The sequence below is a fragment of the Leishmania braziliensis genome, chromosome 36 (assembly GCF_000002845.2).
Source record: "Leishmania braziliensis MHOM/BR/75/M2904 complete genome, chromosome 36".
Taxonomy (NCBI): Eukaryota; Euglenozoa; class Kinetoplastea; order Trypanosomatida; family Trypanosomatidae; genus Leishmania; species Leishmania braziliensis.
In genome coordinates, this window is record NC_009327.2 from 1,402,339 (window position 1) to 1,419,209 (window position 16,871).

At 50.3% G+C, this 16,871-nt stretch overlaps 6 protein-coding genes and 1 pseudogene across 7 annotated transcripts; all 7 read right to left on the reverse strand.

Moving 5' to 3' along the window:
* Positions 1 to 1,738: 1,738 nt before the first annotated feature.
* LBRM_35_3840 (hypothetical protein, unknown function) lies at positions 1,739 to 3,367 on the reverse strand (the record flags this gene model as incomplete). The annotated part of the gene is made up of 1 exon (XM_001568953.1): positions 1,739 to 3,367. The coding sequence occupies one exon, from the start codon at positions 3,365 to 3,367 to the stop codon at positions 1,739 to 1,741; it is 1,629 nt and encodes a 542-aa protein (XP_001569003.1).
* Positions 3,368 to 5,154: 1,787 nt separating this feature from the next.
* LBRM_35_3850 (conserved hypothetical protein) lies at positions 5,155 to 5,466 on the reverse strand (the record flags this gene model as incomplete). The annotated part of the gene is made up of 1 exon (XM_001568954.1): positions 5,155 to 5,466. The coding sequence occupies one exon, from the start codon at positions 5,464 to 5,466 to the stop codon at positions 5,155 to 5,157; it is 312 nt and encodes a 103-aa protein (XP_001569004.1).
* A 2,401-nt stretch (positions 5,467 to 7,867) lies between these two features.
* Positions 7,868 to 8,737, reverse strand: LBRM_35_3860 (hypothetical protein, unknown function; the record flags this gene model as incomplete). Its single annotated transcript, XM_001568955.2, has 1 exon — positions 7,868 to 8,737. The coding sequence occupies one exon, from the start codon at positions 8,735 to 8,737 to the stop codon at positions 7,868 to 7,870; it is 870 nt and encodes a 289-aa protein (XP_001569005.2).
* Positions 8,738 to 9,252: 515 nt separating this feature from the next.
* LBRM_35_3870 (conserved hypothetical protein) lies at positions 9,253 to 9,618 on the reverse strand (the record flags this gene model as incomplete). The annotated part of the gene is made up of 1 exon (XM_001568956.1): positions 9,253 to 9,618. One exon carries the CDS (start codon positions 9,616 to 9,618, stop codon positions 9,253 to 9,255), a length of 366 nt encoding a protein of 121 aa, XP_001569006.1.
* Positions 9,619 to 10,134: 516 nt separating this feature from the next.
* LBRM_35_3880 (conserved hypothetical protein) lies at positions 10,135 to 11,316 on the reverse strand (the record flags this gene model as incomplete). Its single annotated transcript, XM_001568957.1, has 1 exon — positions 10,135 to 11,316. The coding sequence occupies one exon, from the start codon at positions 11,314 to 11,316 to the stop codon at positions 10,135 to 10,137; it is 1,182 nt and encodes a 393-aa protein (XP_001569007.1).
* A 461-nt stretch (positions 11,317 to 11,777) lies between these two features.
* On the reverse strand, positions 11,778 to 12,374 carry LBRM_35_3881 (conserved hypothetical protein; the record flags this gene model as incomplete). The annotated part of the gene is made up of 1 exon (XM_003723193.1): positions 11,778 to 12,374. One exon carries the CDS (start codon positions 12,372 to 12,374, stop codon positions 11,778 to 11,780), a length of 597 nt encoding a protein of 198 aa, XP_003723241.1.
* Positions 12,375 to 13,716: 1,342 nt separating this feature from the next.
* LBRM_35_3882 lies at positions 13,717 to 15,004 on the reverse strand (annotated as a pseudogene). The gene is given in 4 exon segments: positions 13,717 to 13,883; positions 13,886 to 14,603; positions 14,607 to 14,850; positions 14,853 to 15,004. Coding segments are annotated over 4 exon segments (1,281 nt in total).
* Positions 15,005 to 16,871: the final 1,867 nt, after the last annotated feature.

Genomic DNA, 16,871 nt, shown 5'->3' on the forward strand with positions numbered 1-16,871 from the left:
GGCGGGGGGGGGGGGGGGGGGCTAACTATATATTCTTAAAAGGGGGGGGGCACTCCACTCCGGTGCACCGTAGACCGTTTTTCTCAAGGGGTGGGAGAGAAGTACTGGAATGAGCTGCGATATCCCTGATACTCCCCCGTTAAAGGCAAGATCATCCCAGAGAAGATTCGAGTGAGGAAAAATCGTAGCAGATGCGAGGAACAAAACTGAGGAAGAAAAAGTAGAAGAGAGGAAGAGGAAGGGGGAGAGAGGTAACAGGATTTGAATGCAGGCTCGAGAGCGACGAAGAGAGAACAGGCAGCAGAAACAAAACAAAATGTACAAGCGTGCATTTATATCCTTCACGTACGCAGACACAGACACACAGGCATTCGAAACAGACAGCCGTGATGAGATATTCAGAGACACGCGGACATGATGATGCAGTCCATCTGGGGTCTTCTCGAGAACACAAGAAAAAAGTGCAAAAGAGGAAACAGTAAAGAGACAAAGAAAGCCGAGAAGGTGCACGACAAGCAAATTTGGCGTATGACCAGAGGTAAAAGTTCATCAAACACAGACGCTTGCGGGGAGAGGCACACCTAGCTCCGCATCTTCTCTTGAGCTCCTCTATACTCAAACGTGTGTGGATTCTTCGCCCTCCCCACCTCTTCTCTGCCCCATTCGCTGTTGAATGCATCCCGTACAGCACTTACAGGAGAACCTCCTCACATGCGAGTCGAAGCGACGATATTCAGTGCAATGTGTTATATACATATAAAACACAGAAAAGAGAATACCGTGCATCACACGTTGTCGCTGAGCACAAGTAACGTCCTTGCTTCCCTTTCCAGGTGACTGCGGCGGTGTCCGTCTTCGGGGCCCGAGTTTTCTGCACGCGGGTGCGTCTCCTCTGCTGGCACATAATAGCAAGATCGCCCACCACCCACATCCCCGACTTGGCAGACAAAAAGAGAGGGTAGGCGCTGAAGCAGCGCGAGCAAGTCAGACATGCACCATACACGAGAGAAACGAGAGCAAAGAAAAAAGAAAACAGAAGTACGTCCCTCATATGTGGTGGGTGATGTATGTGTGTGAGCGGGGGAGGGGAAGGGAGAGTGCATCAACATGCGCTGGCAAGAGGGACTCACAGGAACGTAGACTTTACCCGGGAGAAGAAAAGAAACAAAGTGAGTGGCGGTGGATGGAGATGATGAGAGCAGAGGAAGTGCGGGCGTCGTCGTCTGACCGAAGAAGCGAATAGAGAGAAGCAGTAGAGGGGGTCGATAGTGGCGAGGGCCATGACAGCAGAACCAAAAAAGCATAGCAAAGGGAGACGGGGATGAGGGACAGAGGAGCAAGAAGAAACACAGAAAAAAATGCTCGGACACACATGAGGCCCTAGGTACAGCTTTTTACTGTAAAGAGAGACGGGTAGTCGGACAAGGAAAGAAAAGCTGTGAGAGCGTGGACATGGAAACCGTTTCGCTCACGACTACATTGCAATGTAAGTGTGCTGAATCGTGTGTTGACGCATTCACTCGATCCTCTTCACTTCAATGATGGTATGCATATGCGTGTGTGTGAACATAGAGAGGGTGCAACGGGCACCGCAAGTACGACGATTCACGGGGTCGTTGTGTACCCCCTCCCCTTCCTCTATCCAGTGGGCTTGATTCACTCTTCCCTATGCCACTACTGCCCCCCCCCTTGCCGCAGCCAAAAACACGCACAGACAAATAAGTGGAAGAAAACACAGCTAGGCCACCTTTTCCCAAAGGAGAAGCTGCAAGTGCAGCCACCAACCATTGTAGCACAGCGCCGACACCGTCCACAGCAGCGAGGCGGATACGATACCGAACGCCATCCAGGAGAGCGCCTCCACACCTGTGAGGGACTGCGGCAGCACCAATAAGCGGCTCACACTAGCGGGGGAAGCGTCGTCATCTACGACTGAAGTGACCTTGACCGCTGTGGCAAACGGATCCGTCGCCACCGTAGATGAGACATCGGGCAGTCGCATCCCAAACGTGTAAACGCAACCGAGTCCGCCCTCCACGGCCTCCACAAGCGGGTGGAAGCTCTCGCCGCCGCCGTCTGGGAGGCTTGCCGTGACGAGTGACACCTGCTGACGCCACAGCACATAGCACGACGGACGCCCAATTGAGATCCACCGCGTCAGCGTGAGGTCGGAAGAAAGCAGCAGCATCCGGTCCAAGCCTTGGTGCTGCATGTGGATTAGATAGGTGACGCGGCTCACGATGATGCGGACGCTCTTGATGGCGGTGCGACTCGGGACAATGGCATCCAGGTCGACGACACGCACCTCAGTTGTCGATCGACGGCCTGGCCAGTAGCTCACCGTGTGCAGTCGCACTTCTCGGCAGCTCATCACGGCGTACTCATCATGGTCCTCGCACGGGGTGCCGTAAACATCCCCGCAGCTGCTGTGAACTAAGTCCAAGCACGAGGATGAAAGAGAGGTCAGTCGTTCTGCGATCATTTCGCGAAAGGTGACCTTGAGCAGACTAACACCGTCCTCATTTGCGCACAGAGCAGAGCTGCTGCCCATCCAAAACGTTCGCCAGGCGGCGCTGCTGGTGCCCAGGTAAAAGTGCAAGGGTGGCACCGGGTGAGTCGCATCCGCGCGCGTAGCGGGGCTGCCACTAGTGCTGCTACTGCAGCTGCTGAAGGGATCAGGCAACGGCACAATCTGCGCGCGCAGGTGCGTCGCCACGAGGGTGGACGGCGGCAGGTTCGATGCTGTGCTGTAGACACACCCATGTCGCTTGAGATCGACTCGGGTCATCTCCCACCTGCAGGCAATGTGAGCGTTGGCGGTGCAAAAGAAGACGTGGCGGTTGTAGTCGAGTAGAAAATGGTCCCCGCCTGGGGACGCGTAAAAGCCGTCGGTCCCAACTGGCACCTCAATCATGGTCTCGATGAGGCAGTCAAACACATGCAGATCCCCTTCGCGCGTTTTGCAGAGGAGGTACCGATTCCCGCCAAAGTGCACGAGCGAGGAGGGAAAGGCAAAGCAAGCGGGAAGCTCCTTCTGGTGCTCTACCAAGCACCCATTCCTGTCCACCAGCTGGGTGTACAAGTAACATTCTATCTCGTCGATGTTGGAGGTGTCTGTGCCACTGCGCACGAGCACCAGAAGCCTCTGCTCTTTCTCCAGAACCCCGAGAGCCAAAATCTGACTAGGTGGAGCAAGCTCAACGTGTTCCTCTTTCAGGCACGGCCACAACAAGTACTGCTTCTCTTCATACGATATGAATGAGTTGTTGACAGTCTTCCGACACAGCTGCGAGACTTCACTCAGCGCAATAAGTTCCTTCTTCGTCAGGTAAGCCGCGATGAGGAGCAATGTGTCGGCGCAGTCCATTCTCATGGGCGGCAATGCCGAAAATCTAAAAGAAAAATGAGAGAAGCGATCCTGAGACCACAGATGCCCTCAGAGGCAATACGGAGCCTCTCTACACCCCTTGTGCGCGTGTGAGTATGCGGCACGGGGAGGTGCAAGGGCAAGATACCCGAAAGCACGCGTGTGGGAGAGCAAAATCCAATACCGAAGGAGTAACGATAGCGTTGATGGACTTCAGCTACGTCTAACAGAGAAATAATGATCATAAACTGCGTACCTCACTTGCTCACAAGCGAGAGAAGCAACCGCACACGCGAGGAAGAAAGTGGGCGGTAATACGACGCACACTGCAGTGGCAGAGGGGTAGCAATATGCTATGAAAAAAGCAAAGGAAAAACAGTGCAGAGAGCAGGGAAGCGAAGTGAAAACAGAAGAAACAGAGACGTGGGAAGGAAGAATGTAGATGTAGGGAGGAGAAGAGTCGAGTGGTGCGTCGACGTGGTGCTGTACTACAGGAGCACCTACGTCTATGCAGACATGAGAGGGGCACGGAGGCGAGAAGGAAGGAAAAGAGCATTACCCATACGTTTCTTGCCACACGTGCATCTGAGGCAAGAGAGCAGTGAGACGGGAGGGGTGCAAAGCACTGCCACTCCCAGGCGCATCTTCAGTTCGACCCACAGAGCAATTCTTTCACAGCTCCCTACGAAAGACACGACACACACACACACACATACACGCACACCAACACTATTGCCCAAGAGCTTGTTATACATAAGCACCACCCATTTTGCTCGAACTCATGTGTGTGTGTGTACGTGCGTGGGTGTGTGTGTTTGGTTGTTTGTTGCTTTTTTTTTTTTGCTCTCTTGTTGATACAGTTCCTCTAGCCACCTCCCTCTCCCTCACAAACAAGCGTACACATACACACAGATTTTATGTATATATTCGTAGATGTATGCATGTATGCCACAGAGTTTCCAGGCAAGATACACACACACACGCGCGCGCGCGAGAAGGTGTGAGCAAAAAGGTGGAGGCGATGCAGTCACCGCACAAGAATGAAGAAAAAAAGAAAAAAAGAAACAAGTACCCACTCGAAAGGGGGGAGAGAAGAGAAGAAGGCACTATGTTCATCGCGCGTATACACAGATGATAAAGTCCAAAAAGCGCATCTGCGTCGCTTTGCTTGTTTCTCCTCAATCGAGAAGAAAAAGAGGGAATCACTGCGTTGATTCACCGGGGGCATTTTTGGTCGTCTTTTCTCTGTTTCTTTGATCTGTTTTTCCATCTTGCTTCCATGTTCCAGGGGAGAAGAGAGAGCGTGGGCTGATTGGTTGCCAGTATGCTTAGGTTGGTGTGTAACAGCTGGCACGCAACGCGGCACATACCCTCTCTGTCTCTTCTTTGGGTAGACGAGAATGGAAGAGCGGGGGAGGGGGAAGGGGAGAGAAAAAAGGGAGTTACAAGGAAAGGCACAGAAAAAAAAAGAGGGAGGGAGGGGGGACCAAGTAGCGCATACCTAAACAGTACATCGAGTAGAAGGAAGGATTGAGGGAAACAAAGAGGAGAACAGGGGGAGAGGAGGCTCGGCTCCGGTAAACGCGCGTAACGTGACAAGGTGCAAAAGGCTTCAATGTAGATAATAAAGTAGCAGGCACACATGTGCACTGCTTAGTCCTGAAAAGCACAGCTGCGCGTACACAGAGAGAGAGAGAGACAGAGGAAGCGCCGCAGACTCATGGCTTCTCTACACCTAGTTCATTTCCCCGTGTGCCTTTTGCAGGTGGAGGTCAATTGTGCTTCTTTTACCACTGCGCAAGGCTGAGCACGAAGCATGCAAACTCCTCATAGGTCAGGGTGTCATCGTGTGTTGCAGCGTGCTTGCGCACCGTTTCGTCGATCTCTTTCTCAGAGAGGTTCAGGCCGTAGTGCTCGAGGCCAACGTAGAACTTCTTCACCACCTCTACCGGCACTGCGCCGCTGTGGTTCACGTCCAGGGAATCGAACAACTCCTGGATGCGGTTGTCCGTCACCGGCAGCCCACCGATGTTGTTCTCGACCTCTTCGTAGGCCAGGTGGCGGTTGTTGTTGTGGCCGGGAATGAGGCTCCGCTGCATGGCTGCGAGAGAAGGGGTTTTCTGGGGGAGGAGAAGGAAACGAGTGAAAGGCAGATGGTAAGTAGAGTAAGAAGAAAGTAACAGCAGCGAGGGATCCTTGCTCGGTCAGTGCGCAGTGTATGTTGCTGAAGGGAGTCTTTGGTACGAGAGAGGGAGAGGAGTTGAAACAGAGGAGGAGCTTACTTTGATGAGACGAGTATTCGAGAACACAGGCTACAAGCAAGAGAGTGAGAGCGAGATGGAGGCAAGGGCAGAAAAAAGAGGAGCGGAGTGGCTGGGCAAAGGCCAAATGCATAGAAATGCACAACCTGTGTACTCTTTCCAGTGCTTTGACCGTTGAGTGAAGGACAGGGCAGAGGAGAGGTGCAACTAATTGTCCTCATCTCTCGTGCAGTGTCATGTGCAGGCAAGGTTTGCGAACGCATGTCCCCTCCTCACACACACACACACACACACACACACACAATGGCGGGGGTTCTTGGAAAATCGACGCTTTTCCTCCTCTTTTTTTTTCGGGCTGTACGTCCTTCTGTAGCGATCTGTCGCCAATATTACGTGTGATTCAGGCGTAAAGAGGAAGTATATAATGGAGCAGCTGTTCGTACCAGCCGCCCGGCTGAGGGGTACCACACAGGAGGACAACACCCGAGATACGAGGGAAGGAATAAAAAGAAAGTATAAAGAAGCTGCAAAGCATGAACGCGGAGGTACAGAGCAGAGAATGAAGTGTTGAAAGGCTATACGATTGTTCCTTCGCTCCATGCACTCGTGCAGTGAGAAGAAAAGTAAGAGAGACGTATACGAAAAAAAAAAAAGGAAGCAATGCGATGTGATTTTACGAACCATCGAATCCGCATGTATAGGGGGAGGGATGCATCACTGAAACGCACCGCGTATGTTTGCATACGTGTGAACCAAGAAGAAGGACGTGACGGGAAAAAAAAAGAGGAGCAGAGGAAGCAGGAGCGCGGACACAAGCGCCGCGACACGACAACTGCCAGATTAGCCAAACATAACAGAAAAAAAAAACAGGAAAAACAGAATAGCAGAACAATCTTCTCAGTAACAGTTAAACACGGCCAAGATGCCACTACTCACGCATGCATGCAAAATGGTAGTGGCATCCCCTTGCGGTTGCTCAGATTCCGCACGTCGGCAGAAAAAACCACTGCACATTCGAGGGGAAGCACTCACCGACTTAAACATGAGAAACAAATTTGAGGGCGTGGGAACAGTTTCTCCTCCACGCCACAGCTGAGCAAAAAATGAAATACTTGCGAGCATATACACACACACACACATACCAGTCTGAGAAGCTAACACACATCTGAATCAAGCAACACGTGACAGCAGCAGGGAAAATACTTTAGATAATAAAACAAGAATACTGCATGAAAACAGAAAAAAAGAGCGGGGGCAAATCGAGTAAAGTGCTGAAAAAAAAAAAAAAGGGAAACAGAATCGAGAGGAAATGACAGAAAATAGAAAGAATAGAGATTCTTTTTCTTTCCACAACTTGCCCGTTCTTTGTCATAGAGCATGAGTGAGACTCCACGCTGCCCCGGCCTGCCACAGACCCGTTGCGTGCTGCGAACCAGCCGTAGAGACGTTACAGCAACACCGAGACAGCCATCCGGACGCGGGCCCTGTCTCACACCCTGCCCGCCCACCCCCGCCCCGCAGCTGCTCCCACGATGCCGGTCACCGCCTGGTGCATCCATCGAGGTGGCTCGGGCTCCCTACACCAGTGGGCCGCGAGGGCCGCGTGAGGTACGCTCAGGTGACGTGGACAGTGCTCGTCACGTGGCTGGTGCAGACGTGCACTGTCGCAGCTCGTTCCAATGCAACGCCATCCAGGACCCGACCGCCAATATCAGTAGCGACGCACCGCTCTGGCTTCCCTGCGTAGTCTGTGCTTGACCCTGTCACCGCCTGAGGTGATTCGGCATTGGCAAGGATAGGGACTGCGTGGCTTACACAGAGAGAGTGGGGGTAATGGGGTGGTGAGATGCCACGCGCTGAGGTGCCCCCCGTCATGACGGATGCAGCAACCAATGGGGGAAAAAGAGAAAGAATACAGAAAGGCCATCAGCAGACAACATCACTAAGTAGTCTCTTTCTGTGCTTTCCAGCGTCAGTAGTAAAAAAAAAAAAAAGAAATGAGAGAAGGGCCACAGAGTCGTCGAAACACGACGACGCTGCATGGTAGCACCTGGCCCAGCCTTCCTGGCAGTGACTGATAAAAAAATGGAGGGGTAAGGGGTACATTAAAGATCGCGTGAGAGAAAGAGAGGCGGAAACAAAAGTCGCAGTGAAGCGGAGCAGGACGGAGAAAGAAAGCAGCAGAATACGTGACACAAAAGAGATGCCCGTTTACGAGAAAGAGGACTTCAGTATGGCTTCAAAATGGAGAAGAACGGTAGGTGGGTTGCAGATACTGAGGAGATTTCACTGCTCTCCACGGTGCCTCCGTTGTTGTAGTCGTGTAGTACGACAGCGGAATTTCGGGGCAGTTGGTGTACCCGCCCGCGGTCGGTGGCGTTGCTCCGCGGCGGTAGTAACTAGGGTGCAGCACGAATGACTCCTGTGAACTCCGTCGGTCAAAGGCATCTGCCAGCGAGTTTCCACCCTCGTAGTCGGCGTCACACGCGGTGGTAGCCTCGCCCTGCTGCCGCGAAAGCATCTCATGTCGGTGCCGCAGATGGTGTGACGATGGTATCGAGAGCTGTGAGTTCAAGGTGGTCGGCACGGTATTCATGTTCATAACCTGGTCCATCTTCGCTTGATTTTGACGCTGCAACTCTAGCTGAGCAGCCCACATTTGTTGGATTGCTGCTCCCGCCTGTACCTGCATCTCTTCTTGACGTCGCGCTTCTTCCTTCTCAGTTGCAGCTGCCAGGATCGCCGACTGCTTCGCCTTTTCCGCGACGAGACGCCGTCCCTTCCGGTAGCAGCAAAATGCGACGACCCCGCATGACGCAATCAATACAATAGCAAAGACCACAATGATGATCAGGGTACTCTTGCCTGCCAAAAAAGATGCAGTGGCGGCGCTGGAGTTACTGGGTGCCGGGGTTGACGCTCGACTGTTGCAGTAGACATAGTTGCCGCCCAGTACGTCTTGGTGGAGCCGGTCGGTGGTCCAACCAGCGTCGCAATCACAGGTGTGCGTGATCGTGTTCCACACCCCGTGATTGCAGTCCACCTTGGCGTCAGTCAAAGTCATCGACGCCGCCTTATCAGCAAAGCGCACGAGAAAAAAGTGGTGCATTACCACCATCAACTCACGAAGCAAAAGGGGTTAAAGCTGAAAGCAGCTGAGACAGATAGAGTTCAGTAGTTTGCACGAGAGAAATGAGAGCACGGAAGCAAAGTTCATAAGGAAAAAAAATGCAAATTGTACGGCGTTGAGGCACCGAATGAGGTGGCAATCTAGTTGGCAGAAGCGGTGAAAGGAAGCCTGTGCAATTTCACATTGGAGAGCAGAAAAAAAAAATCAGAAAGTGAGTGCAAAGCGAAGGTGAAAAGAAAGCAGCTACGTTGTTTGCTGCGTGGAGTGAGAGGTATTTCATAGTGAAACGACCAAAGTTGTGCCAAGGCTGAACAGGAGTAGCTGCATTGCTGCGCAGCGACCGCTCTATCTAGCACAAAGTGGGACAGAGAAAACGAAAGCACAGACAATGCTGCCGTATTTACGTTTTATGTGTTGTATTGTGCATATTTCTTTTTTTTTCCCCCTTCTTCCTTCACTGCTAGTAGAGCTTGCGTTGCAGCCGTGACGAGTCCCTACACTGCCTCGCCTTGAACGGTGGCGGCCCGCATTTCAAGAACGCGCGTGCGAGCTTCTAGCGCCTGTAGCTCAGCGTAGTCCTTGTGGACATCGTGCTGCAGCGCCTTGAAAGCAGCTGCCTCCTTCTCTCGCAGTTGCGCGTCTGCAAGGCGCACTTTAGCGTTGTCAAGCTTGGCTTTCGCCTGCATTGCTAGTTTGTTCCGAAATAGCCCTTTGAAGAGCGACGCCTTCGTCTCGTACTGCATCAGTACCATCTCTTTTGTGCAGTTGCTTGGACTCAGCTCCAGTACCTTGAAGCTGTTCTGACAGGCAAGAATTCTCTCTGCTTCCTGTGTAGCTTCGTCTGATATTACAAGCGCCATCCGCCACAGTTGTGAAAAAAGGGGGTGCTTGATGATAAGTGAAGAGGTATACGCGATGAAGTAATGTAACTTCCGTTTCTCTTCCGAAAAGAGAGGGCTGAAGGATATGAGAATGGTGGCGGCAGGTGCAGGGTGAGGATTAGCTGGTGGTGAGGTAAAGGAATTTGCACAACTGAAAACAAAGCGAAAAGGCCTTGCATGCGAACATGACGGACGCATATCAAGCGAGGCATTGCGGAAACCCCGCCATCCTTCAGAAAGAAGGGTGTGGCGTTGGTCTACATCCGTAAAATCCATGAGATACAATGCCGCCCAGGACGTTAGTCGCACGGCGGGCTGCAGAAGGTGTTTCCGCTTCACTAGTGTTCATGTTACGTGAATGGGCAAAGCAGCAGTAGAGGGATCTAACACAGAGGAGGTGCATAAACAGAGGCAAAAAAGGTCACGAGGATAGACGTACGGTTACGAAGAGAGAACGAGAGACTGCCAGCTAGAATCACGTTTACTAACTGCGTTTCACCACAACAGGTTGTTTAGGCCATCGCCAGGGATCAAGTCCATGCCTAAAAAAGAGCCCAGGTGAAGCTGCAGCTTCTTTGTGTAGTTCGTTCTGTTTGTACGCGGATCAACTACCCACTGCACCACAGTGCCATCACTCGAGCATGCGGCAATAACAATTACAGATGAAACGGGCGGCGCAGCCAAAATGCAGATGGAGTTGAAAATATTCATGAAAGAAAAACAGCGGCGACGGGTGACGAACTCTTTGCACACAAAGCACGTTTGTGGGTTAACGACATAAGTGAGAGCGATGGTCTCATCTTCAGATGCGCTGGCAAGCCACTGAGAGTCATCCGTAAATTTTCCAGCTGTGGGGGTGTAATCATGGGCACCCGTGATAAGCGCCATCGGCTGCAGCCGAAGGACATCCTCTCCAACAGCACGAGTGGTGTTGTCGGACCGGGAGCAGTATAGTGCGATGAGCGGTGTTCCGCTGGAGATGGCAATGAGGCCGCTGTAGTAGCTTACCTCAAAGAGCTGAATGCTCTCTCCGAGCGAGTAGTCGACCCGTGAGATGAGGGAGCCGGCGAGCGCATCCCACTGGCATATCACACCGTCATCGCCCGTGCTAAAAAGCTGCAGCGCGGGCGACTTTCCACGTGCAAACTTGACGAAACGAACCCAGTCTGTGTGGCCTGCAAAATGGTGAAGGGGCTTTAAATCGGATGTCCATACCGTGACTGTGGCCGTAACGCCCCCGGTTGCGATGTACTTGCCGTCAGGTGTGCACGAGACACAAAGTACGTTTTGCGTGTAGCTGCTAGAAACGCGATCCTCCGCTACTCTCAGATTTCCGCCTTCAAGGTAACAGATGCCATTTGAGCTGCTGATGAGCGTGCCCTCAGGCGTCACCGCCACACCGGAAATATCGCTCGTCAATCTGTTTGGAATTGTACAAATGGGCCACAATGCGTTGCCCTCGCAGCTGATGGTCTGAATACCATCACGCGAGACGGCGATGAGCGCCTCTGTCGAGAACATGTAATGAGCTATCGAAGATAGCCGGATAGAATCCAGTTGCCGATGTAGCAGCAGTGAGCAGAGAAACTGTCGCGTCGCAAAGCCTGGAGTGGGCTTATCCCGGAAGGCTGCGCTTCGCAGCGTGTAGCGGTTGACTGTGTCGATAATTTCCTGCATCCCTCCAGCGTTTCTATTCTTGGATAGAAAAATGGGCTAATATGACAATTAAGCAAGGGTGTATCCTTTTTTCATGACCCGCTGTGTGCAGCCGTAACTGCATTTCTGCCAGAGAAAAGAAAGTAACGGATAACTATATATATATATATATATATCGAAAGGCGCGGACGGGACGAAAAGCAAAGCGGCGTGTGGCAAATTGCCGACTGGAGAGCTCAGAGGTGAGCAGGAAAAGGGACCAACTGAGCGGTACAAACGAGACACTCCTAGAGAAGTACTATACATACAGGAGTGCATACTTTTCAAAGCACGGCTTCCTATTTTTCTCTGAGGCAAACATTAGCAAAGAGCACTCTGACAGTGCGCTGCACGTGTGCTCCATTTTTTTTCCGTTTGGCCGTCTTCACACGATAACTGTGTGATACCTACCATAAGTTGCCTCAACAGCAACACAGAGATCCTCACTTCCAGAAAAAGAGGCGCTTCATCAGTGGCTTCGAGTCAGTGCTCTCTGTAGAGGTAGGCACGGCACTCTGCCCTTTAATAGGGGCCTGCATGCCCATAATCTTACGCTCTTGCAGCGCAACATACGGCTTGTACCGTATTTTGTCCCTTTCTGGCTGTGGAAGATTGAATTCCCTAATCACACCCGGGTCTGTGACCTTCCATCCGTACACTGGGCATGGCTCACCAGTCAGATAGGGATGAGTACTGGGATTCGGTGGCTTGCCACCTCGAAAATATAGCTTGTTACCGCTCTTGTGCCACACACCCTGAATCATCATATTTAGCACACGTGGTATTTCACTGGGGTTGCGCCTAAGGTTGCCACGAAGCTTGGAGAGAGGGTGAGTGCGATTCAGCCCAATACCAAACCCCGTTCCATCGGCGCCGTGGTCCATCCAGGCAGGCCATTTGTTCTCTCGTAGAATGTTCTTTGTCTTGTCAAAGCGCCCGCGATCTTGGTCATAGGGAGTGTCATGAAAAGGTTTGGCAAAAGGGTAGACTGACGGTGCGTTGTGAAATACGGCCCGCTTCGGGCACGTAGACTTCAACATAGCGAAATCACTGAAATACGAGTGAGAGCAATGAGAAATAGAAGTAAAATTTTTATAAGATCGATCACTGAGTACTGGGACTTTTTTCCCATTGGTTGCTGCATCCGTCATGACGGGGGGCACCTCAGCGCGTGGCATCTCACCACCCCATTACCCCCACTCTCTCTGAGTGAGCCACGCAGTCCCTATCCTTGCCAATGCCGAATCACCTCAGGCGGTGACAGGGTCAAGCACAGACTACGCAGGGAAGCCAGAGCGGTGCGTCGCTACTGATATTGGCGGTCGGGTCCTGGATGGCGTTGCATTGGAACGAGCTGCGACAGTGCACGTCTGCACCAGCCACGTGATGAGCACTGTCCACGTCACCTGAGCGTACCTCACGCGGCCCTCGCGGCCCACTGGTGTAGGGAGCCCGAGCCACCTCGATGGATGCACCAGGTGGTGACCGGCATCGTGGGAGCAGCTGCGGGGCGGGGGTGGGCGGGCAGGGTGTGAGACAGGGCCCGCGTCCGGATGGCTGTCTCGGTGTTGCTGTAACGTCTCTACGGCTGGTTCGCAGCACGCAACGGGTCTGTGGCAGGCCGGGGCAGCGTGGAGTTTCACTCATGCTCTATGACAAAGAATAGACAAGGTAAAATAATGGTTTACTACATAACGACAGCACCTTCACTTTGTTATGCTGTAGGTAAATGATATGGGAATGAAGAATAATGCTTCCTCTTGTCGTTGGCTAGCAGCAAGCTACATTTTTTTTTTTTTTGAGTCCGGCTCAAAGCCTGTATACAGTGCTAGGGTTCTACATCCAACTAGCTTTTCCATCTCATTTACCATAGCATGTAGAGAAAGAAAAACAAGTTTATGGCCACATATTCAAATCAAAGCGGATACACGCTGCGAAAAAGGTTGAAAAGACCGTCATCAAGGGGTGGCAGAATTGGCGGCGCAACAACCCTGCGCATAATAGGTGCCTGTGATCAGGGATCGTATCGTGTGAAGGTCACCTTGAAAGAAAGCTGCTGATAAGAAAGTGCATCTTCGTTGAAATTTGTCTCGTTCCAGATTTGAAGGCTTCCCATAATTGGTAAAGCATACGCTTCCACAATGATGTCTTGTGGATTGTACTGGGCTCCAGCTCACACAACGACAAAGTGGTAATATAGGCCAACCATAATGTTTTTGTACTGACAAGTATACGGATTATAGGTGGCATTGAGGGAAACGAGGGCATTGAATAGCCCACTGATAGAAATCCAGCTCGTTGTATCGTTTGCAGGGCGTCATTAGCAACGGCTATTCGATCCAGTACAGTAGGTGCGCCATTGACTGTGGCGTTGATCAAGGCAGATATGATGTCTCCAGTCCCGGAGTTACAAATGGTTTGAAGATCAAATTCACTAATCAAAACTAAGCACCCACTACTAAGGATCGAGAGCAGGAAGCCAGCTCGTTTCCACTGATTACCATTACATAGCCTGCCGCCAGCTGGCACTGAAAATCCAGTTTCTCGCTTCAAGATAGCACTCTTACAACTGAGACAAATGTTCCAGAGCAAATTTTATCACCAGAGAGAGAGAGAGACCCCGGAGTTGCGGCATGAATATTGCTCGGCACAGTCGCATTCTCACCGGTGAGCGCAACTTCAAAAAACAGCGCAGCGTACTGCGTTAATCCGATATTACCTAGGGGTAATGCTAATCACCGCTTATACTAGGTTTCCACGTATATTTGAAGAGTAGAAAAAATAAGCTTGTAGTACAACAATTGCACTGTTGCACGTTTTCCTGTCAGAGTTCGTTAAGTGCTTGCCACATGGACAACAGTGGGATCGAGAGTGTTCAATAACGCACCGGATACGCTGTGCAGATTCAGTACCAAAGGTACTAACTGAGGAGTGCTGCTCTTGTACCCCATCATAGCCTGCAGAAAGAGGTTCTCGTACTTCTCTAGTGAAAACAACAAGCACATTTGAGCACTATTTAGTGTACATGACGTGCCTTTTATTGAATCTAGAAAACCGACATTTCGCCCGATTGAGCTGCACGATCCGTCGCTCAATGTGATCGGCAGTTGGAATGGAGACACGCGACGATACGAAGTGCTTCCACTAATGACCACATATTTCTCTGTTGCCACAGAGTCGCCTACAACATATGACTAGCTCACGCCAACCACGGTGGTAGACGAGGTAGGAAGCGAGGGTTGCTCAACTTCTGTGGGTACTTTGAAATATCAGTAAAGCTCGCTAGGATGATTTGTCCTAGCAACGCACACCGCACTATAGCCTTCCAGTTTATTGTCTATGTATGTTGCATCTTTGTTGTTCATTCGCTGCAGAGAAGTTGTTCGGCCTTTCGGATAGAAGTAGTCCAAATATGGCGTGCTGAACTTTTCAGGGAGGCAGTAGAATAACGCTCTTTGCGCAGTCGTCAAAAAATCCTCAAGGCAGCAGAAAGGATCACAAAAAAACCTCGAGTAATATCGCAAACATACTCGCCTAAATAAGGAGAGTTCAAATTGCGAGCAGCTGGTGTGATGTTCGGCACGTGTGGCCACTCTACCCACACTACTGCGATTGGGTATGCAAATGCAGATGTAGTAATGAGTAACAGAGACAGCAGACTCTGCAACATCACCGGTATCAGAAACCTGAGCAAGCAAAGTGACTAAAAAACTGTTAGCCATATATAGACATATCAGTAAGACAAGCGAAAGAGAAGATAATGATATTTGGTACTGAAGTGAAATAATTCCAGGTGCTATAAGCACAATTGCTATGCAGACTGCAGCATAGACTGAAATTCTTGATTTAGCAGAATATGCGTAGCTCATAGCAGCGCTCATAAGAACCATAACAACCACTTTCTATATATTCGCATTGTAGCTTCTTGTTGAGTTGTGCTTCAGTAGAATTTTTATTCTGCGGGTGGTAAAAAAGGTGTTATAGGCTCCACGCCAGAGCTTCCATAAATGTATACAGCTTTGCATCCACAATCGCGCGCTGGCCCTTTGCAGTATATCGCTGGACTGCACTCGAAAGCTCTCCTACCGCGGTCTTGGGTTCAGAAATGGGAATCAGAAGAACTTCAATGTCCTCCCCATAATCCAGGTGTTGCTTTGGTTCCTGATTTTCTGCGCGCTCACCGTCAACGTCGAGGCGCACCAGAACGCAACATGAGTCAGTGAGACCGGGTTCTGTAGAGAGGGGCGGTGAAATAGATACAATTCCAGTTTCATCTACCACAAAACCTGTCTCCTCGTGCATCTCACGAATGGCGGCTTGGCCTGGACTTTCGTTGTAATCCACCAAACCTGCTGGAAACTCCAGACAAACTGCATCCACTGGTGGACGATACTGTGCAACAACCACGATAAACTTATTGCTGCTTCTCCGCACCACGGCACAAATTTCGACTGCATCAACCGGGATTGGTGCCGGAGAGCGTTCAAATGCGCTCATAGGTATGGACCGGGTCGTTCTCTGCACCATTTCCCACTTATGCCCTGGCTGGGCATCATTGTTGCTGACGGTGTACGAAAGAGAGCAAAGTCGTGTGAACTTCAGTCCAGCCATGACCTCGAGCCCCGTTCTGACGTAGTTGTGCTTCATGATGTGTGTTGCTGGCAAAACGAAAAAGACCTAAAGGTGATTTCATGCAGAGCAGTGAAGGCGTTTGACAGTGATCACACCTATATCTTTGGCTGTGCTGAGGAGGGGGAAAGAAAAGGTGGAGAGGACCTAAGAGGCGCCGCTTGGTGGGTGATTCAGACAGTGCTTCTTGCCATTTGCCACAGAATATGAGGTACGGGTGTCTTACCCACCCTATCATCCTCATTGCCCATAAGCCGTTCCGCCTTATCAAGCGCTCCCTCTAAGAGGCCTACTTTACGAGGAGCTAGCCTAAAACTGAGCGCACCCCACACTATATTACACCAACCCCTAATTGTGCACGGGGAGGCCAAAAAACGCGAATTTTGGGGGATTTTTGAACGGGGTTTCTGTATGCCATTTTTCGGTTTTCGCAGAACGCCCCTACCCAGAGGCATGTCGGGGAGTACGATTTTAACCCCATTTTTAAAATAATTATAAGATTGAATTTATCTGCATGGTAATGCAGCATAATAAGTTAATGTAAAATAATTTTATTGTCACGTTAGTAGCTATTAGTAATAATTAATTAGTAACAATCTAGTTTATAATCTATAGCATAAATAGAAGAATAGAGTTAGTATAAATATATATATTTATCAAATAAAAACTAGAACATAATAAATTATAATTATAATCATTGAATAGTATTAGAGTATGTTAAACTATAAAATCATTAAAGTATTATAAAATAGTATTAATATAGCACAATATAACTTAATATCAATATATTCTATGCTTTACTCATTACTCATACTATCATAACAATACTAACTATATAACTATACTGAGCTAGTATAATGATGTAACATTGTAAGTATATATGAGATAAAATAATTAAACTAAAATTA